The 22640-nt window shown below is 40.1% G+C and overlaps 1 protein-coding gene across 27 annotated transcripts in view; it reads left to right on the top strand.

The window, feature by feature from the left end:
- The window catches only part of LRRFIP1 (LRR binding FLII interacting protein 1), a 136966-nt gene that overhangs the window by 54071 nt on the left and 60255 nt on the right, over positions 1-22640 (top strand). For 16 of the 27 annotated variants that reach the window (XM_061607757.1, XM_061607755.1, XM_061607756.1 and 13 more), the window contains exons 2-5: positions 6556-6642; positions 14669-14686; positions 20765-20812; positions 22427-22471. In XM_061607757.1, the coding sequence (XP_061463741.1) occupies positions 6556-6642; positions 14669-14686; positions 20765-20812; positions 22427-22471 (198 nt within the window). The remainder of the gene's footprint in view (positions 1-6555; positions 6643-14668; positions 14687-20764; positions 20813-22426; positions 22472-22640) is intronic. The other 11 variants (XM_061607758.1, XM_061607743.1, XM_061607738.1 and 8 more) reach the window with 2 other exon arrangements.

The following is a 22640-nucleotide window of genomic DNA, read 5'->3' as shown; positions in this document are numbered from 1 at the left end:
ATCTTCAAAGGCAGCCCATGTAGAGCACATTGCAGTAATCTAACTTGGAGGTTACCAGAGCATGGACGACGGAAGCCAGGTTATCCCTGTCCAGATAGGGGCATAGCTGGACCACCAACCGAAGTTGGTAGAAGGCACTCCGTGCCACCGAGGCTACCTGAGCCTCAAATGACAGAGATGGTTCTAGGAGAACCCCCAAGCTACGAACCTGCTTCTTTAGGGGGAGTGCGACCTCATCCAGGACAGGTTGGACATCCACCATCCAGTCAGAAGAACCACCCATTAGCAGGATCTCAGTCTTGTCTGGATTGAGCCTCAGTTTATTAGCCCTCATCCAGTCCATTGTTGCAGGCAGGCACCGGTTCAGCACATTGACAGCCTCACCTGAAGAGGATGAGAAGAAGAATGTTGCGCTGCAGCCAACTCAGAAGGGACAGGAAGGGGGGAGGCATGAGTTTCAGGCGCCTCCGCAGCCAGAAGAAGCAGAGTTGGGGATTGTTGTGTTTGAGCAGGATCATGCGGGAGGGGGGCAGCCTGCTCTCCAGCCAGTTCCCACGAGTAACGCCCTTTCCAAGGAGCCGAGCACACCGCCCCCAGCTGATGCAGAGGACTTGTGGGGGGAAGCTTCAGAGACAGTGCCAGCTCCTCCCTTGCCAAGCAGTTCCCAGGAGGATTCCAGTGTGGCACCACCCCCTGACCTCGAGCCCGTTGCTCGGGAGCAGGTGTCTTCAGATGAGCCGTTGGATGCGCGTCCCCTGTCTCCTCGTTCCCGTCGCCGCGAAAAACGGACAGGGCAAAGACAGGAATTACGAAGGAGTCAGAGATTACGTTCGAAAACATTTCCTATATAAGCCTGCCGCTCCCAGTGGGGGGTTGTTGAGTCAACTTCCTTCACACGCTGCAGAGCATGTCTAGAGTATAGTTAGGGACTCTAATGAGTTAGCGTAGGGTTTCCTATGAAGCGCAATGCCTTTGATGTATCCATTACTCTAATAAAACTAGATTTACTTGCACACACACTCCAGCCTCATTCTTTCGGCTCTGGACGGGACAGAGAAATAGAGCTGTGTGTCATCAGCATACTGATGGCAATGCATTCCAAAGCTCTGGATGACCGCACCCAGTGGTTTCATGTAGATGTTGAACAGCGTGGGGGACAGAACTGACCCCTGTGGAACCCCATACTGGAGAATCCACAGGGCCGAGCAATGTTCCCCGAGCACCACCTTCTGAAGCCGACCCGCCAAATAGGAGCGGAACCACTGCCATGCAGTCCCTCCCACTCCCCACTCAGCCAGTCTTCCCAGAAGGATACCATGGTCAATGGTATCAAACGCTGCTGAGAAATCAAGGAAAATCAACAGAGTCACACTGTCCCTGCCTCTCTCCTGACAGAGGTCATCATACAGGGCAACCAAGGCTGTTTCCGTGCCAAAACCAGGCCTGAAACCCAACTGAAATGGATCCAGATAATCAGTCTCATCCAAGAGTGTCTGGAGGTGGAAGAGTGTCTGGAGGTGGCCTGCAACTACACATTCAGTGTTGAGCCTCAGCTCCTCCGTGAGGGCGAGGGAGGGGGAAGGCATGAAGTTCAAGTTCCCCAGCTGTCAGAAAGAGCGGTAGATCCAGGAGTTGTTGCGTCTCTGCAGGACTTGGGACGTGGGAGTGAGTCTGAGCCAAGGTCAGTTCCCATGGATGGCGCTCTCTCCGAAGAGGGGTGTGTCCCACCCCCAGACCAAGACGCAGAGCCATTGGAAGCTACTCAGGAGGGCGCGCTCCCTTCCCCTCTGCCCAGCGGTTCACAGGATGCGCCAGGAGAGCCTCCTCCCCCTGACCTCGAGCCTGTTGCCGAGGCCCTTTCGGATGAGCCATTGGACGCATGCCCCCCCCCGTCATCCCGCGCTCTGCATCGCAACAAATGGACCGGTCAGAGGCAGGACTTGAGAAGGAGTCAGAGATTAAGATCACAAACTTTCCCTACTTAAGCCTACGGCTCCAGGGGAGGAGCTGCTGAGTCAACTTTCTTTCTATGTTGCAGAGCATGTCTAGAGTGCAGCTAGGGAATTCCAGTGAGTTAGTTTAGTGTTCTCTATGAAACGCACTGCTTTTGATGTGTCCATTACTTTAATAAAACAAGAATTAATTACACCTGTGTCTCAGCCTCGTGGTTCCCACTCTGGGACCTTGCCCAGGAATGGAACACTTGCCACCGGCCTATAGTTATTAAGATTTGCTGGGTCCAGGGAGGGTCTCTTATACATATTTAATTTGATTAGATTTTACTACGTGCAAAACAAATTTTTGGACATAGAAGAAGTCATAACTCCCTTCTGAAAATATAACCACTATGTATATAGAAAGGAAAATGGTGGCAAGGTGCTGCTGATTTATCCACCTTGATGGAGAAGCTGCACTTGCCCTAATTCTGTTGTCTTCACAAAAAATATTAAAGCATGAAACATACTATCCTGGACATACGGTATATGTTGAAATATCTGAAAATGATGGAAGAATCTGAACATGCTATCAAGATAGCGTTGTCCGTACTATTGTGAAGCCAGTATATAAGAATATAATATAAGAATATTCTAGAAAATGCAAAGCTATGTGTAATTTAAATTTAGATACTGTATCCGAAGACCTGATTTTTAAAACCACGGTCATTGACAAGGATGTCTAAAATATTATCTGTTCTTTGGCACTAGTTTAATAAAAAGGTATTTATTTCGCCAAAGGAGTCTTGGTCAGAAGCCAGTCTTTCTGGACACATACATTCACATGAATTTATGAAGGCCCCTAGATCAGTGGTTCCCAAACTTTTTTCCTCAAGGACCTGTTGAAAATTGCTGATGGTTTTGCCGGATTACTGAACGATTTTTCTGCTGCTTGTAGCAATTGTAATGTGCTGTGCTAGAAGCTGCATAATTTTAAATTGTATTTTAAGTGTATTTTTATCGCTTCTTTTATTTCTTATATTGTATTTTATTATATTACAATTTGCATTCCATAGAATTCACATTGTAATATAATACAATAAAATATAAAACATAATAAAAATACAGTCAAAAATCAATATACATATTTAATGCTGACATGCCACGGACCACCTGAATGAAGCTCATGGACCACAGTTGGGAACTCCTGCCCTAGATGAGAATGCCTACATGTAATAAATTAATAAAACCAAGCTTGCTTTACATGAACTCGTTGAGGAGTAATTGGGTACCAAAAGTGAGGCAGAGTAAATTAGTGAAATTATTTATTTGGTAATATTTGTCTAGAACCAGGCATACTCTGGGAACAGGAACATTAGACATTTCCAAAAGTTCAAAAATTAAAATGAAAAATAAATTTATTTTAGTGTGATTTTCCCTTTGAAATCCAAAAATGGTGAACTCAGGGGATTTTAAAATCAGGAATTTCAAATAGACTCTCAGCCACGCAAGCTTTTGGTATTTGAATTTAGGTGAAATCTTATTTGGGGTGTAAGTATGACAGAACTCTGAACCAGAAGAGCAAGCACTTCACTTTCTCTTGTAAATTCAGTAGCGGCTGACAGGGCTGTGTTGCCCTCCCGGCTTTCCAACACCACAAGTCTTGGCTGCCTACCAAGAGAGGGAGGTGCAGGGAGCTTGTAGTGCAGCATTTGGCAGCACGAATGTCCCATTGGCTCTGCCACTGTGCTGCGCTCTCTGCATCTCGGGCCTGCCCTGCCCTTGGTAAAGAGCAGAGGCATGAGGTGTTGGGAAGCTTGGAGGGCACAATGCAGCCCCACCCATGCAGCCCCATTGGTTGTTACAGCATATATTTAAGCAGAAAGAAAGTAAAGCGTTTAGTGTTTTTTCATTAGTTGTGTCCTCTTTTGGCATGGCCATATATCTATTGTGTGCAAGTGGGACTTGGAGGCGCAGCCAGCTAGAAGCGTCGATGTTACTGAAGGGGGGCGAGACAGCTGCTTGTTCATTCCATTTGTTTTGGCTGGGGCTAAACTTAGTGGACAAAACAAAACAGTCCAAAATAGCATTTGTTTTTTTTTTTTTTTCAATAATTTTTATTCAGATTTTCATAAAACATACAAGACAAAATCATAAAACATTCAAAGACAAAAAACAAAATCAAAAATAGTTAAACAAAAAGAAAAAAAGAAAAAAAAAAACAAAAATAAAAAATAAAGAGTAAAATATTGACTTCCCATTTGTCAAAGATCAAATCAGTTATAAGTCTATAATATATAACAATCCTGTCTCTTAAGTCATATTATAAAATCACTTTCCTCCAGTAGTTATCTTACTTAATCATCAAATCTCATAAACATTACTTTATTCTTTCCACAAAAAGTCAAAGAGAGGTTTCAATTCTTTAAGAAATATATCTATCAATTTTTTTTTCCAGATAAGCATATCGATTAATCCATCTCATTACTAATTATGATAATCTTATTGTCATAACCATAGTCAAAATAAACATTTCAATTAATCCATCACATCAGAATCTGTTAGGTTCAATAATTTCAGTAGCCATTGTTCTATTATCTCTATTAGTTCCATTTTCCATCTTCCATCTTCAGTAGTCTTGTTAAGTCCAGTAATTTCAATATCCAATCTTCCATTATCAGTATTCCATAATAATCTTGCTGTCAAAGCCATAGTCATATAGTAAGAGTCTGATGGGGATTACCTCTATCCCAAATATTTTCTTGCCATCCATTCTGAATAGGTTGCTGAAATACTGCTGTAAAATCATATCTCTGTTCTTTTTTTCAAAATACACTGGGTCATCTCTTAAAAGTTTTTCCATTGTCACATGGCTGCAGTTAATTCCATAGATTTTCTCTATATTGGGCTCCATCACATCATTCCAGTCCAGAAGATTATCCATGCCATTGATAACTTTATCTCTAGAATCTTCATTCATTTCTTCAGAGATAACATTGAGTTCCAAACAATAGATTTTATTTCTAAAGTCCATAGACTCCAAATCTTGTTCCTGTTCCACGTTGGTTCCAATCTCCGGGATCTCCTCTCTCACAGGGACCCCTATTCCAGTCTCCAGGGTCACCTCTCTCACAGGGACCCCTGTTCCAATCTCCGGGGTCTCCTCTCTCACAGGGACCCCTTCCAGGGTCACCTCTCTCACAGGGACCCTTATATCTTTAATCTCCTGCTTCATTTTACTCAATTCAATTTTCATTATCTCAATCTCATCCATTATTTTCTGAAACATAGTTATTTCCAGATTTTCAGCCACTTTCTTAATTGCCATTTTAAAAGAAAAATATAGGAAAACCACTTCTTATTTCAGCAACAATTGGGTTAATACTCCAAACTTGGTGACATCACAGTATAAACAGAGCAGACAGCCTTATCTCTCCAATAGTTAAGTAAACAAAATGCAGTTCCCAGGATCGAAACAATTAATGGCAATCGTCAAGAAACAGATTCGTCAAAATAAAATAGACCAAAAAGAGAGTAGTCTCAAAACAGTATAATATTTTTCAAAATAAAAATCTGGAATAGAAATCCCTCTTCTGTGTATATCTTTAGAATGCAAATCCAGGACAGCTTTTTGCAACAAAAACAGAGATAAGCTATTAATTAGTGCGTAGCAGAGAGAAGTTATGGCTCCCCAGTGAGATGTCAAAAACTGATCAATCTGGCAAATCTCTTTTAAACAGCAACAATTTAAGTCAAGTAAAAGAAAAATATAGAAAGAAGGGTGCTTGCCTGTTAGTGCGTTCTCTCTTAGAAGATAAGGTGAACGTTCGCTTTATCAGATAGAGCTTGCTGTTAAAAATCCGTCCCACCTTCGTCGGCTGGACCTCGTCCCATAAATTAATGAGATCTGGTCGTCCCAACAAAAATAGGCTTTGAGGTTAATCTCTTCGTTTCTCCCTACCCGGGAGAAGTTTAATCAGTCAAAAAAAAAAGAAAAAACTGACTGATATATCTGAATAAGCTTCTTTTGAGGCAGGAGCCCGTCTCAAAAGCAGGCACAGGCTAAGTCACCCTTCCCGGAAGTCCAAAATAGCATTTGTAATACTCACTCATTTTGTGCAAAGTCTGAAGTATGTTGTTCATTTGAAGTTTAAAATGTTTTGGCTGTTTTCCCTTTTTTAAAAAAATTGGACAAGAGTAGGGAGTTGTTGCCATTCCCACACCTGTAATTAAAGTTTAACATCTATATTGGCTAGCTAGACTATGTATTTGAGTTTTCACATAATTCTCTTTTGCTTTCTATTTTGTATTAGTAATTACAAGTGACTCATTTCAGGCTAAGGGGCAATCACTACAACCTTGGGGAAATGCCCTTATGTTATAATGTACTGGTGATGTGACCTACTTTGCTTATGATGTTTATGTCTGTAAATCCTGGAGCAGGCTACAGGTATTTGATTAGGTGACAGAACAAGTACTGAATACTACCAGTGACCGATAGTGAGCATTTTGTGTGAAAGCCTGTTGTCTGCCTGTATGTATTCCCCCTCTGGCTAAGGAATGTTCTGCAAGTTTAAACTATATGAAATGTAGCTTTCTTTTTTTCTTTTGCTTTTGGTAGGCTGAAGCGAGGCTTGCAGCGAAACGTGCAGCACGAGCTGAAGCTCGAGAAATCCGAATGAAGGAACTTGAGAGGCAGCAAAAAGAGGTATGTTAAAGATATTTAGCCTTGTGTTGGTTTTTCTCTGCAGTCCAAGGATTACTTTTTAAACTTTTGAATGAAATGCATGAACAGTCCTTTGGGAGCCACAGTTGGTGGTGATTGTAAAAAAATTGTCTGAAGATCAGACAAATAGATGAAATGTGTGGCAATAATTCTTTTTTTATAACATACAATAGAACAACTATTATTGTTTCTTGTAATGTCATGCAGTAGAAAGAACTTCTTGTTCCTTACGATGGGGAGGGGGAACCTAGGAAAGCACCTTCTTTGGTTTGACTATTGTGACTTGATCATCCGTAAGTAAACTGAAATTAAATAAAAGCAGCATTTGTAACCTAGAAGTGGAACGGTTCTAGTCTTCCATGCTTGATGACTGGAGAGCTATTATTACTTTCATTTGTCAGGCTCTTCCTCTCTTTGATGAGTTCAGGGTCAATATGTGTATGCTTGCTTGGGAAATGAAAGCTAGAGAAGCATCTGTTGGGCATGTGAACAGAATTGGCACAGCTTCTAGGTCAGCCCTGACAGTGGCTGCAGTAGTGCCTGTCCGTAGCTTGTATTTCGTCAATGGGCAGTATCTTGAAAGGACGCTCTTTTAAGACTAGTTTCTCAGATAGAAATAATAAGTGGCTTGTTGAAGAGTCTTTCCACTACAACTGTTACAACTGTTGCTTCTATCTGAGTAGAATTCTCCTTTGTAAACTCAGCCAGGAGGTTTACATGTCTGTCAAGAATATTTATATCCCCCTGCTGTGCCAGTCCTGAGTAATAGGATTTCCTAAACAGCATTAGAACAAACCACTGTAAATAAATATCATGACCCTGGCTAAGAAATGGATATAATGAAAGCATATGATTTGCTGCACAAGCATTTGGGTAAATGGGATCTCCCAAGTTCTAAGTGTATTTTTAGCCTCAAGTATCCCAACCTGTTGTTAGTGTTTTTTAAAAAAAATCTGGCATGGCACTGGGAAAGGGGAGGGAGGAAGAGCCCTCTACTGGCACACCTATACAACTAGGAGGAGTGCTGCATGAACCAATAGCCTCTTTCGTACAAAGCCAAATCAGTCCTTTGTGCTTATCTCTCCCCCCTGGCCCCGCACCACTTCCTCTTAGTTGCCTGATATGCTGGCTCTGTTGAGTAACATCCCAGTAGGACTAATAAACCCTCTCCCCCCAATTTCTTTCCTCCACCCCAATTGGCTGCCTCATAGTCCCTGGCAGCAGCACCCATCCTGCTTATGCACCCTAAGTGCCCTGTGCCCTCCTTTCCAAGCACAGACTGAAGGTGCTACTGTCCCTAGGCCCGTCCAGGTCCTTCACACAAGATAGAATCCTATCCTAAAACGTTTGTTTGCTTTTGTAAATTCCTAACTGGATCCTGGGCTTGACCAATATATGGTACTCCTTGTGTTCTATGGGCATTGGTGAAACATCCCATTCATTCACATCTTGAAAGTTTAGGTGGATTAATACCTAAAACAAATCAGAGTGCTAGCTTATGTGCGAAACAGAGCTCATAGTTTGTTTTTCTCCAAATCACAATTGGAAGCAAAGGTTTGTTTTTGGGTTATCACTTGAGGCTTGCTTGAGGAAAACAACCAACAAGTGCTGGTTCACACATAACACTAAGCTAGCACTTGCTTATTCACATTATCTGTAATTTATTTCCAATTGTGATTTAACATTGTGTGTGAACCAGACTATTCTCTAAGCAGACAATCATCCAGGTGGCTCTCTCACATCTGACCACTTATTCTTCAATTTTTGGTTGAAACCAAGTATAGCTATTCTGAAATGTCTGCTTTAGGCAACAATTAGTCTACCTATGCATGGTAGAAAGATCTTTGAGGAGAGAGTACTGTCTTGGACTAAAATTGTTTTAATTAATGAGTGGTCTGTACACTGAGTGTTCTTTTATAAATTGCCAAGCTGTTCCTGGTATGTGTGTTGATATGCAGCACGTATTAACTGCATAAAGCTAAATGTCAATTAATTGAGCCCCTCTGAATCTTTATATGAGGCATACAATGCTCATGTGATGAGAGGCACACAGCAAGTTTGGAGGCCTCTAGGCCCTGACACACCCCTGAAAACATTACGTGTGTGTGTGTGTGTGTGTGTGTGTGTGTGTGTGTGTGTGTGTGTGTGTGTGTGTGTGTGTGTGTGTGTGTGTGTGTGTGTGTGTGTGTGTGTGTGTGTGTGTGTGTGTGTGTGTGTGTGTGTGTGTGTGTGTGTGTGTGTGTGTGTGTGTGTGTGTGTGTGTGTGTGTGTGTGTGTGTGTGTGTGTGTGTGTGTGTGTGTGTGTGTGTGTGTGTGTGTGTGTGTGTGTGTGTGTGTGTGTGTGTGTGTGTGTGTGTGTGTGTGTGTGTGTGTGTGTGTGTACCTTGGCACCCTTCCTGTGGAATTTATTACTGAGGGAGAGGTAGTTACAACTTTTTTTATTTCAAAGTAATCCTGTTCTCTGGCCAAACTATTTTTAATTTTGAAAATGTGTGTTGGATAATTATTGCTTTCAGCAATTTTAATTGTTAGTTTGCATGATCTTTTTAATTTGCCTTTTAAGTTAATGTTTTTAACACGGAATTGTTGTTGCATAGGCAAGGGGTCCTCAGCCTAACAGGACCTCAGGGCACATTTGGAAATCTAAGAATCTAGTATGAACACTGTAAAATACCCATTTCATGGAAGAAAAACTGGCAACGTTAAGAACTCTAAAACAGGCAAAACACTACATCCCTCCCCCAACAAACAAAAAAGATAGACAAGAAAACAGGAAATAAAAGTCAGCCGTTCCCAACCTAGCAATCAAAACACATTTAACAAAACAAAACAAAACAAAACAAAACTTGTTTATTTTTTTAAAAAATGGGAGGGGCAGGATTCAGGCACCGGATGTATATGTCTGAAAGTGGCTGGTACAGGCTGTGTTGAGGGTCTGTTTCTGGGCTGAGAGGTTGGTTAAAATCAAATATACATAGATTCAATCTAACCTAATGTCATCCATTTACTTTTTGTTGTTCATTTCTCTGATGTTGTATTAAGGTTTTTTATTTGTTTTTGTAAAGTTGGTATCTTTTAAGTACAGCCTTTTTCTCAAGAGTGTTTCTGAATCTACAAATCATGATTACTGACATCATTTGGAAATTAGTTTATTTATTTGTGTTGATTTATTAGTCACTTCCTGCCCGAAGCTCTCCAAGCAACTTGCAACATAATTAAAAGCCAAAATAATATATCATACATAAAACAAAGCAATAACCACCCTCATGCAGCCACAGAAAGTTTTGGCAGCACACTAATCCTGGCTGCCAAAGCCAAATAAAAATAAAAAATAAAATAAAATCCTCACCGACCCTCCAGCAGATAAAAATAAAATAAAGTAAAACATAAACACACACACCCACCAGCCCAAGATCAGGTGTGTTATTCTGAGAATTTCCCACCCAGGAGTCTTGGCCTTGAAGCCAACTGCTGCAGTCAGTGCGGGAGTGAGTCTTCCTCCAGGGATGGGCTGATCGCTCTCCTCTCGTTTCATAGAGGGCAGTAGCAATATGTAGAGCAGGTGGCAAGAAGGTTGCTGTGCAGGTGTACCGGCTATTGCGCTTCTCCTGTTGCTGCTGGGGGCTGAAAAGCAGTCTGGACATTTATCTTGGCCTTGAAGCCAGCTGCTGCAAATCAGCTAGGGAATAAGTCTTCCTCCAGGGATGGGCTGACAGCTCTCTACTCCTAACAGGGAGGGCAACAGCGAAAGCAGTTTATGCTTAAGAACACAATATTCTGTAGCAGTGTTCAAAAGAGAGGACAATAATATCAAATGAAATGAAAACTGGCATGCAATCCCCTGTAGAAAATCCTTCCATGTTAGTGGACATCGCAGAGGCTGTATGCTTCAGAGTTATCTGCCCATAGCTGACTACCTCAGGGTCAGAGAGGAGACTACTGCTAAACTATAAGATTAGCTGATTTGCTGAGGAGAGATTAGAATTACTTGCTGCTATTTGACACTTTTCTACAGACTGCCACAAAGTACATAGTTGGCTCTCTAGTTAAGGGCATTTTGCTATTTTACTTTCCTTTCCTGGCATATACTGCTTCAGTGTATATTTTTTTCAATAGCTCAAGGTGGTAATTCTCAGTGTCTGTGTATATGAAAGTCTGCACAGATCCTGATGTAGCAGAAAGATATGCACATGTTGATGACAAAAATGGACATCAGTACAATTTTCTTTCCTCTGGGTACCTTCAGGCCATTCATTATAACCTGTTGAGCCAACCAATGAAGTGTAAATAGAATGTTCCTGAACAGCCATCTACAGTAGAAGGTGGGGGAGTCTTTGAAGGACATCAGTCTAATTGGCTACAATTGTCAGGAAATTGCTTACATCAGCCTTTGCCAACCTTTGGATCCCCAGATGTTGCTGGACTACAACTCCCATTGGCCCCAGCCAGCCTGAAATTCCCCAGTCAGGAATGATGGGAACTATAGTCCAACAACATCTGGGGACCCAAAGGTTGGCAAAGGCTAGGCTACACATTGGGTAGTATTTGATGCAAGTCCTGCTGAGAGTAGACCCACTGACGTTAATAGACATGACTAATTTAAGTTCATAATTTCAATGTGTCTGCTCTGAGTAGGACTTAGCTGAATACAACCGCATTGCTTTGGAAGAGGCCTTTGAGGATGTAACTTGTTGCCCCCCCCCCTTTCTCCAAAGAGGTATTTAGCAATAAGATTGTGTAATAGGTTTTTTTTTTTAAAAAAAACCCAAGTACACACCAAGTTGCAGGGCTGGCTATTTCAGTTAAAACAGTAGTATTTTAGAGGACTCTGAGGTGCATTGCATGGGCCAACTGGCTGGATTGGAAGTGACATTTGTATACTGCTTTTGTTCTGACAGTTGCCACTGTCATCTACAAAGAGTGATTCCAACTTTATGAATGGCAGCAGCACCACCAGGCCGGATAAAAAGTAGCAGGTGTTGAGCACCCTTCTGACCCCTTGGCTGCCCCACAAAAAGTGAGAATCCACCCTAAAATCCTTGGCAATGGCACTGGGCATTTGCTGGTCAACTTCACACTCCCTTGCCATCACTCTTTGTTTCCCACTTCCATAGCTCCACCACATGCTGAGGGTGGAAAGAGTGAGTGGTGATGATCACTGGAGACAGCTGAGGAGATCCCTTGAGGGACTGGATTTGGCCCCTAAACTGTCATTTATAAGTTTAGAACACTACTGTAATTAATCTAAAGATGTTTTCTTATAGGGATGTTTTATCTTAGGGGATTGAGTGGCTGTCCTGTGTTGAATGCAGAGCTTGGAAAAGTTACTTTTTTGAACTACAACTCCCATCAGCCCAATCCAGTGGCCATGCTGGCTGGGGCTGATGGGAGTTGTAGATCAAAAAAGTAACTTTTCCAAGCTCTGGTTGAATGTTAAGGGGTGGCTTGCACCACTGTCTGGAGCATTATGCTTAAATATTTGATTTTATTCTGATTGCTTAGAAGTATTGGAAGAAGAAATACTTTCTGTAGATTTGAAAAAAATGCCATGATATACTCCTCGAGCTGATAAGGATCTTTTAAAATCTAACACCTGTGTCAGAGACATTAAATTTAGAACCAAACTAAATCCGAATTTATCCCCATTAACAGCTTTGATCTATAACAAAGAAATGCACAACTATCTTGTTTTTGGGGACATTGATTTATGGAAAAGAAATCAACTTGATCAAGTTGAAAAACTGGTATCTGGAATATTTATAAGTTGCAGGACAAATATGGCACCCTAAGAAATCCTAAGTTTGACCTTATAATATCTATTCATAAAACCACAAAAGTGCTAAATAAAATGTTAAGATTCTCCTTTGTACTGAATTAAGATCCAGTGTATACCAGACTAAATGTGTGAGAGAGATGGGTTATCAGATCTCTTCAGAAACATGGAAGATATGTACCACATTCCACAATTGGTGTAAATCATCATATTTATAACTCTACATTGGATGTTTACTGGAGATGAAAAACTAGCGATGCAGGATTATATTCTGTGGTCCTTCCCTAACATCAAAATATTTTGGGAAGAGGCTGCCATTCAGATAAAATATATAACTGGGTATGATCTTCTTATGGATTCTGTAATCTTACTTTTTGGTTATCTTAAAGATCCTATTCTGTCAGATGACAGAAAAATGATGATAAACTAAGGACAGCCAGACTGATAATAACCAGAAACTGGGGAAAATAAATTATTCCAACAATTCATGAATGGATTATCAAAGTATAGGATATAGTCAATCTTGTAAAATTCGCCAGTGTAGTTAGAATGAGGGAAGGAAGACAATCATAGGACTCTCTTATATGGAAATGGTGTTTATATATAATGTACTGGAACAATATGGTTTGTGATAATATTAATTCTTCTAAGATCTTTGGACAGATGTTGAATAGATGTCACAAACTTTATGACTATTTTTCCCATATTGACCATAAAATATTTGTTAACCAAATGTGTAAAAAATCCTGATGTACCTACTAGAAATTTGAAATATTCTTTATATTATATAATTGAACATATTTTTACATTTTATTATTCCTTTTTTCTTTCTCTTTTGTAACACCTTTGTCAGCTATGATAGGTTTTTATTTCAAAAATCTTTATTCAAAAGCAAATAAGACAACGCAGAAGAAACGACAACTGTGTGTGACTGTTACACGTAAACCTGTTCCATCGTATTGCAATATATATAAAAAAACCAAATGGAACCCGAGTACAGCCATGATAGTTTTGTTGATCTGTTGTTACTTTTGTATTTGTTTATTTAAATGTTTTTATTTAAACAAAATCAAATAAATAAACATTTGCTCATTCAGAGTCTTTATTTACTGAAGCAATTCTCCATAAAGATATTCTTGAATGTATACTCTCAGGATTCATGGTTAGCTATTTGAAGTAGAAAGCCTGGACTCAAAAGTGTGAATTTGCAGCATGATATGACAGAGCTTGGAAAAGTTACTTTTTTGAACTACAACTCCCATCAGCCCTAGGCAACATGGCCACTGGATTAGGCTGATGGGAGCTGTAGTTCAAAAAAGTAACTTTTCCAAGCTCTGAGTTATCAGTATGATTTACCCTGAGGTAAGGATAGTATGCTTTGGATATAATTATACTATAGCTAGAGGAGCTTGCTTAGACTGGCAAAATGCCTTTTGTTTAATTTAGTGTGCATAAGTAGGAAGCTTGGGTGTGTGGAGGGGAATTTTTTCCCCCCAGTTGTGCTAGAAACCTCTGAAGAAGTGAAAATTACATCATGTGTGTTAAAGAAAAAGCCCCATAATATTTCATAAAAGTCTTGGTTGTTGTATGTGCTGGGGATCAACAACGTATAATCACTGTGAAGACCTTGGTAGAATATAAATTCTTAGGTTATCTTCTATTATGGGAGATTCTGCTGTGCCTACCGTGATCACTAATATTGTATGTAAGAACTTTAAAATATACTGTTTTTTATTGCACTTCCTAGTGAACTTGAACTTGAAGTTTAATATGATAGCAACTAATAATAGTTCTCAGGACATGACTACGTTAATGAATTGCAGTGAAGGTTGGGTAGGAAGCTGTGTGTTCATGCATTGCCAAAGCTTCTACTTGGTCCACCAGATCTGCACAGCTACACCCATGCAGTTCTGGAGTCGCAGCCCACATTACAAGGCCAATACCTAAACAATTGGAAGAGAGCTAGCTCACTGCTAGATTTTAACAATCCAAGAGCAATTACATGACTTTTGCATGGATCTCTGTCTATAATCGGGGTTCCTGTGCAATTTTCCTCCAACTCTGAAATAGGTTTTGCATTCTTGATGAATAAAAATAATGGGCCTTGAAGTGTGATTTGTTTCTTTATTCTCATTTACTGGTGTATGTGAAAGCGGAGCAATTTGTAAGCTATACCTACTGAAAACTATCGCCCTTATATGTGTCTCCTTTCTTTCCTTTCCTTTCCTCCTGTAGATCTATCAAGTTCAAAAGGTAGGGTTTGCTTAGCCTCTTGTGTGATTGCATGTACTTTTTCTCTTGCATCAGGAGTCTTGATAGCACTTGAGAATTAAATCCATTTAAATTTATGCAGCAGGTCTTACTTAAAAATTATCTTTAAGGCTCTTTTGCTTCTTTCTAAGCCCTGTAAAATTCTGCTGCTAGCTTAACCTCAGCCATCAAGACTGAACTTCATCTCCTTATGGGTCACTCAGTTAGCAGCCTCTCCCATGGCTAATTTACTGATATAGCACTAAACAAGAAATTGAGGGAAACATCTCTCAAGGAAGCAGCACTGTGTAACAGTGCACGATTTGTTCACAACACTTGCACTTTTTAACTGTGCTGATTTTTACCAGTCTCTAGAAATGCCATTTGAATATTCAGGCATCAATATGGGCATCTGAAAAGCCTTTGTGTGTCTTGTCCAAGAACTCACCATCTGGATGGACTCTGCATCAATTGCTTGAATAGCACCTGCCATGCAATACCAGTGTAATGCTCAGTTTGGCTCTTTGTTTTTAGAGTCTTAATTACTTTGCATTCTCTCATAATTGATTGCTATAGTCCAAAGAAGATTTCCAGCAAGTAATTAGATATGGGAAGGTGCCTTGCCAAGCAGATAGTTCAAAATTACTACATTGTGGTGGTGTTTTTAGCTGTAGTGTATGGCTGGGGTTCTAACTTATTGTGCACTAGGACAGCAGAGCATTGAACTAGGGTGACTGTTGCAGGCAATAGCTTCAAAAATTTTAGTGACTACTTTTAATACATGGGAAAACCAAAATACTCTATTTGGGGATCCTGATGGTTTTATTGGTGTATTGTGTGACAGTCCATGTTGAAGTTTTCAATAAATTTCAAGATATGCAATTTTAATAAAAAAGAAGACTACATCACAAAATGTCTTCATTGGTAAACCTGCTGCTATTTACTCATGACTTTCACAGGGTTTCTGACAATCAGGCTCCTTTTGCTTTGGTGACTTGTACTTTCCTTTGCATGTTTTCACCTAGATAACTACGCTTACTAGTGCTTCTTGACTAGCAGTGCAAATGAAGCTGCTTCTGAAATGCCATCCTTGCTTGCTTGATTAGTCTTGGTGTGTATAGGAGATACCTTTTCAGAGGCTTGGAGCTGCTAATGCCTGCACTATGCACGTTCATTTTTTTGTCTCACTATGGTCTCTGATCCAACCCAGCCCTGCAGACCTCTAATGCTTTGGTCAGCGCCTGCAGGAGGGGTGTGTGGGGAACGGAAGTCCATTCCTAGCAATGTAGTGAGCACTGCTGCAAAAGACATGTGCATAGTTGTCCCAGGGGTGTATTAGATAGTGCTCATTCCATGACTGGTGACCAGTAACATCCTTCCCCGCTAGCCCTTCTCCTGTGTCCAGAGTTATTTTTAAAGTTTTTCCTTTAAAAATTGGTGGGATTGGTGAAAGATGTGTAGTGCATTCTTTTATGTATCCAGATTAGATGTTTTTAAAAGGAAGAAAATTAGTGTAAAACTTTAGTTTTCCTACATTTTTTTAATGAAAAAGTTTTTCATTAAATAGCATGCACTCATATCCCAGAATTCAAGAACAATTTATGGCTACCTGCCTTCTGGGCTAGCCAGTTTCACTACTCTCTTGACTTGGATGAAATTATAGGAAACTTTGCAATTGGAAATTATGAAACAAAACAAGAGTTGCCCTCCCCCATTGTGCTTGTACTGTTATCAGTTGAGTGGTGCTAGATCCTGACAAGCACCATGGTAGCTCTGTGGGTGAGTTGGTTACTTTACGGGCATGATTGTCTATACGCAACCATAGAGTCACCATGGGGCAGGGGATAATGTAGTCAGTTGAATTGATTGTCTTCTTATCTCAGATCAGAAGACACCTATTTTCACTTTCTTCTTCGTAAGAGTAAAGGACGTCCTCACATATAGAAGGAGCCCATTAACACAAAAGCTTATTGACTGTGATTTGATTTGACAGCTATCAAATGTGATGCCCTAATGGCAGAATGTCGCAATAATAATAATTTTAATAAAATACTGAATTAACAGAGCCATAAAAGATATAATATAAAACAAACAGGATACAATTATTTGCACATTGTTAGTATTATTTTTGAAAACAAATATTAATGGTGGTTTGGGAAATGTCTAACAAATACGTGTTTCCATTTATATACTTCAATCTTTGCCAGCTAGGAAAGTGCCACAGAAGCTGCAGCCCGTGACACATAATTTCCTACTGTTTGTTTAAAGATACAGAGCCTTATCCTGTAATTCTTTTTCTTATCATTGTTAATTCTTTGCTTGTTTTTTTGTGGCTGATTATGAATCAAGGATATATGTAAAGAATTGGGAATGAAATAAGAAATATGTTGTTTCTCCGATCAATCTTTTTGAAAAACTAAGAAAATAAAAGTATTTAAATAGTAAATTAGTGCCACCTGGATCCCAGTAGTGGGTTGTTTAAAAGCTATCGATATGAACTACATTCTCTGTGGCCTGTTTACACATTTTAGGATATGTTCAATTGTGGCAGCCCACTCGTGCAACAACATTTTAGGATATATTCAATTGTGGCAGCCCACTCGTGCAACAACATTTTAGGATATGTTCAATTGTGGCAGCCCACTCGTGCAACAACATTTTAGGATATGTTCAATTGTGGCAGCCCACTCGTGCAACAACATTTTAGGATATGTTCAATTGTGGCAGCCCACTCGTGCAACAACATTTTAGGATATATTCAATTGTGGCAGCCCACTCGTGCAACAACATTTTAGGATATGTTCAATTGTGGCAGCCCACTCGTGCAACAACATTTTAGGATATATTCAATTGTGGCAGCCCACTCGTGCAACAACATTTTAGGATATATTCAATTGTGGCAGCCCACTCGTGCAACAACATTTTAGGATATGTTCAATTGTGGCAGCCCACTCGTGCAACAACATTTTAGGATATGTTCAATTGTGGCAGCCCACTCGTGCAACAACATTTTAGGATATATTCAATTGTGGCAGCCCACTCGTGCAACAACATTTTAGGATATATTCAATTGTGGCAGCCCACTCGTGCAACAACATTTTAGGATATGTTCAATTGTGGCAGCCCACTCGTGCAACAACATTTTAGGATATATTCAATTGTGGCAGCCCACTCGTGCAACAGCATTTTAGGATATATTCAATTGTGGCAGCCCACTCGTGCAACAACATTTTAGGATATGTTCAATTGTGGCAGCCCACTCGTGCAACAACATTTTAGGATATGTTCAATTGTGGCAGCCCACTCGTGCAACAACATTTTAGGATATATTCAATTGTGGCAGCCCACTCGTGCAACAACATTTTAGGATATGTTCAATTGTGGCAGCCCACTCGTGCAACAACATTTTAGGATATGTTCAATTGTGGCAGCCCACTCGTGCAACAACATTTTAGGATATGTTCAATTGTGGCAGCCCACTCGTGCAACAACATTTTAGGATATGTTCAATTGTGGCAGCCCACTCGTGCAACAACATTTTAGGATATGTTCAATTGTGGCAGCCCACTCGTGCAACAACATTTTAGGATATATTCAATTGTGGCAGCCCACTCGTGCAACAACATTTTAGGATATGTTCAATTGTGGCAGCCCACTCGTGCAACAGCCATTCTGCTAATGGAAGCCCTGTTGAGTAGCACAACAGCTGCATCCAATGGACGCCTTCCACCTATTAAGGATGTTGCCACAGCCCCTGGCACAATTGCTGTTCTTTTATTCAGTGACAGTTGAGCTTTGTGTGTTACTGCCTGCACAGCCGCTTGTGCAGTACTGTGCACTCTCCAACCTTTTCTGCTAACGTTACTTTGGATCTCATCCAGTATTTTTACAGAATTTGAACTTTATGTATTGGTTAAAATACACTATTCCATTGTTATATTCCTAGCTGATTTCACCCAAGTAAGAAGTATAAAGTGAGTAATCAGGGGCAGTTGTTCAAAATAACAAATACATTTTAAATGTGGCCACAACACTCTAGTTTAGTAGCTAATTACAAAGTGACAGCCAGACATTTAATATCACATTTCAGCAAACCAACAGAGCTTCTTGTTAAGTAGTGTTTTAGGAGGAAGTAGGAACTGCTCACCTACTTAAGACATAAGTACCTGTTTTGATATCTGCACTAGAGTTCGTGTGCTAGGAAGTGTCTCTTCTCCGCAGCTGCATATTAAATATTAGAGCACTAGTGTTGCTGTGCCTATCATGGTATTCCTTGTCTTACACTCAGCAAGATAGAACGGTTATTATTCCTGACACCTGTCCACCTTCAAGAGAGAGGAATTTTAAACAGGTGGTTCCCTTCATGTGTAAGAATCCCAATAGGTCTTCAGTCTATTTCTGGCCCTAACACTTCAGTCAACCACAATGCGAAGCCACTGTTTATTCTCAAACAGTCCTGTATAAGAAATCTTGACTGAATTGAGTCAGAAATTCATACCTGTTGCACCATTCTCCATTTCGTTCTGTATGGTGTAATATGCCCTACTAAAAATGCTCAGCAGACCGTTTCTATTAGATCCACTGTTAAACAGTGCAGCTGTTCTGCTCAGAGAAGCTTGCTTGTGAAAAGCCATTTTCTCCTCACTGGCTTCAGAAGGATATTGAAGATATGCTATGGCTTGCAGTTTTGCATGAGCATGTTTGCCTGATCCTTTGTTTTTGTAGTGCTGTAGAAATGCAGGAGTGGGCAACATACAGCTTGCAAGCAAGGTGACATGGAGCTTCTGAGCTGTTTTTTGGTGGGAGGAGTATTCAAGAGACAGGGAAGCTGCCTTCTCTCCTTTTTCTTTCTTTTTTTTAAGTTCTCTTCCCTAGATGATTCAAATGTGCAGAAAAAGAGTGCAGCAATTATTTGTTGGGCTTGTGCTTCTTCAGGCTGTCCGGAAGCTCCCTTCAAATGTCTCCTTTAATGTGGAAAGCTAGCTATTTGCAATATGCTTTGTGCCCCCTCATCTCTCTATAATCCTCTTTTTTGCTTTACAGGTTCTGAACTAAACCTTGTTGTCTTCATTCTTTTCTCATACTTTTTTTTTAATTGCAGCACTCAACTGTTAGCGTTCTGCCCTCCATGATATCTGGACTGTGTTTTTTTTCTGTATGTGTGTTGTGTGTGAGACATTCACATTGATCAAAACGTCCCGTCCCCCCAATGGCTTCTCCTTCTTTGGACTTGATGCTTCCTTTCTTCATTTTCCCTGATCCTCCACTTTCTATTATCCTTGGATCTTCTCTGATTTGGGATGTTTCTGTGGATGTGGATTTTTCTGTATTATAATAACATTTATACAGGACCAGTTCTTTTAAGTGTTTGATATACTGCACATTGTTTTCACTGTATGGTGTACTTTTTCTGCACACTTGAGTCAGAGACATAACAGAATAACTTGATCTGATCCTGCCTTAGTAGGAGAAAGAGGTTCACTACGTGTTCCACAATTTATGGGTCCCTGAAGGATTTAAATACTTTTAAAGGCCCTGGCTTAGAGTAGGTACAACTGTAGCTTGTGAGGGAGGGGCGAATACAGCGCATGCTTTAACTTCCATGTTTCAGCTCATGCTGCATGTCTTTTGAGGCTCTTGGTACTGAATAAGTTGCTCCCCCCTGCACTATTTTTTTAAAGGGCATGCCTACACTACAGAGGAGGCTGAGGCCATTTTACTTCTACTTTAGTTGCCAGATTAGTTTGTCAGACAATATTCTGAACTTCACAATAAAGTGAAACGATCCTTTTTAAGTGTTAGAATACTTCACCCCGGTCTCCCCTCCTGCCTTAGTTGGAAGGCAGCGCATATTAATGCCAGTGGCTATTTGCAGATTCAGCTTAATTTTAGAGACTTCTGCAGTCTTGGTATATCTGCACTGCAGCCACATCAGGCTAAGTTGAGCTCCAAGGCGGTAGTGGTGGTTTATTAAAACCAAAGCAACACATTTCCTTAATTAAAGCATGTAGGCATGCCTTACAACTTTTGTAGTCTGTACTTTTTCATCCTAAGTTCTTTTTCCCATTCTTCCATCTATAGAAATATTATGGTCTGGATACAAAGTTTGGAGACATCGAGCAGTGGATGGTAGGCTTTGTCTAAGAATCCAACTCTTGTCTGAAAGGCTAACGTCTTGCATAAACGATGTAGAATAGCTGTTATCAACACTTGAAGATGTGTGGTTGCATTCCTGAAGTCCAGTTATTAATACATTTTTCATAGCTGAAAGACTGACGTAGGATGGTATATTGACCCATGCCTTTTTACAAACTAACACAAATTCTCTGGGATGTTGTGTTAATATTGCGGTAGTGTAGAATATCTGTGCTAAGAACCATATTAGACTAACAGTAGACTATTCATTGAGAAGCTTGTCAAGTTACTCATTAAGGATGTAGCTCATCAAGGAATACCTCCTCATGGGTGGCCGAAGGATAACTTGGGTTAGAAAATTCTATTTGTCAGAGGTTATTTCACTGCTAACTGGACTGTTTATAAAGTTAAGAGTGAAGAAAATTAAGACTTTGTGGAGCTGAAAATACACCAGTGTCAAATGTATGTAGCAATATATGCACGTTGTAGCCACTATGTATGTAGCCAAATAATTGGCTTTCCACTATAACCCATTCATCAGGGTTTTGTCTCATTTAATCAAAAGTAAACAAACTGTTAGGCTGAAAGAGCCCACATGCTTATAGCTCAGTGTGGTTTTAAATTCTATGGTATACCTATAAACAAAATATTAGGGAACAAGGTATGCTGTAGCTACTCCAGCTACTTCAAAATAAAAGTATCTGTGTTTTATCATGGTACTATCGGAATGTAAAAAATCCTAGTGAAGATTCTCTTGGCAGCAGAAAAGGCACTTCATAGATGTTTAGCTCCCCCCCTTTTTTCCCCAAAGCTGTAAAAAAATTTCCTGTGTGCTTCCTTCACACCTGTGGAGCAGCCTCCAGGTACTGTGTAAGCCTGTACAGCATTCACTTGAAGTGGGCTCTGTTGCAGGTGTCAGACATACAGGAGCAGTAGGTGTTTAAATCCCAAGCACTCTAGTCTATCCTCTAAACTGTTTTCCAGCTTCCCTCTATTTGAAAAACAGCTTCAGTTGTATGATGGTTGTTTGAGGAAGTATGCTAGTGAACATAAACAGAAAGGAACAGAAATTTTAACAGTCGTTTTGCTCTTACTTTTCCGCAGCTGTCATTAAACATTTACTCCTGGGACGTCATTGTGCTTAATGTGGGGAGTTAATAGTGCAGGCAGCATAAACTGTTGCCCATGCAGAAAACAATAAGCTAGCACAGGTTGAAGTGTATCCTACATATGTAGACTGTAGGAAACAGGAGTACCAAAATAAACTTCTTAGTCCATGAAATGAGAGCAATTGGAATGTGTGTTTGTAGAATTCCTTCATTTATAGTTGCACTTCAAGGAATAGAAATGGCTTTGGGAAGGGAGTAATGATGTCATGGGATATACACATAAGTTTACTGATTCTGGAACAATAAAGAATTTCAGATATTGTGAAACATCTATTACTATTTTCCCCCCCATTTATCTTTGAATATCTTCTTTTCCTCATCATGTGCAAACTTGCTAAATGCCACTGTGTTCTCAACTCTAACTTTTGCTTTTAGTTTTGTAATAGTGCTTTTCCTTCCAACATTTCATTCTTCTATCTTTTCCCCGCTGCCTTGATAGGAAGACAGTGAGCGTTACACTCGTAAACCCAGAAGAAATGCCTCGGTCAGTATCGTTTGCACTTTGTGTTATCCAGCTTTAATTTTCAAAGTAATAATATTAAAGGAGAAAAGTTAATCATCTTTTTTGTGAAAGATTTATGGGGCATCTCTGCAAATTTAACAAACAAAATCCCACATCAATTATTTTTAAATGTAAAGAATTGGGGATAGGA

This window comes from Rhineura floridana, chromosome 2 (genome assembly GCF_030035675.1).
Source record: "Rhineura floridana isolate rRhiFlo1 chromosome 2, rRhiFlo1.hap2, whole genome shotgun sequence".
NCBI lineage: Eukaryota > Metazoa > Chordata > Lepidosauria > Squamata > Rhineuridae > Rhineura > Rhineura floridana.
The sequence above is the reverse complement of the archived record's forward strand: the minus strand, read 5'-3'. Positions and strand labels throughout refer to the sequence as shown.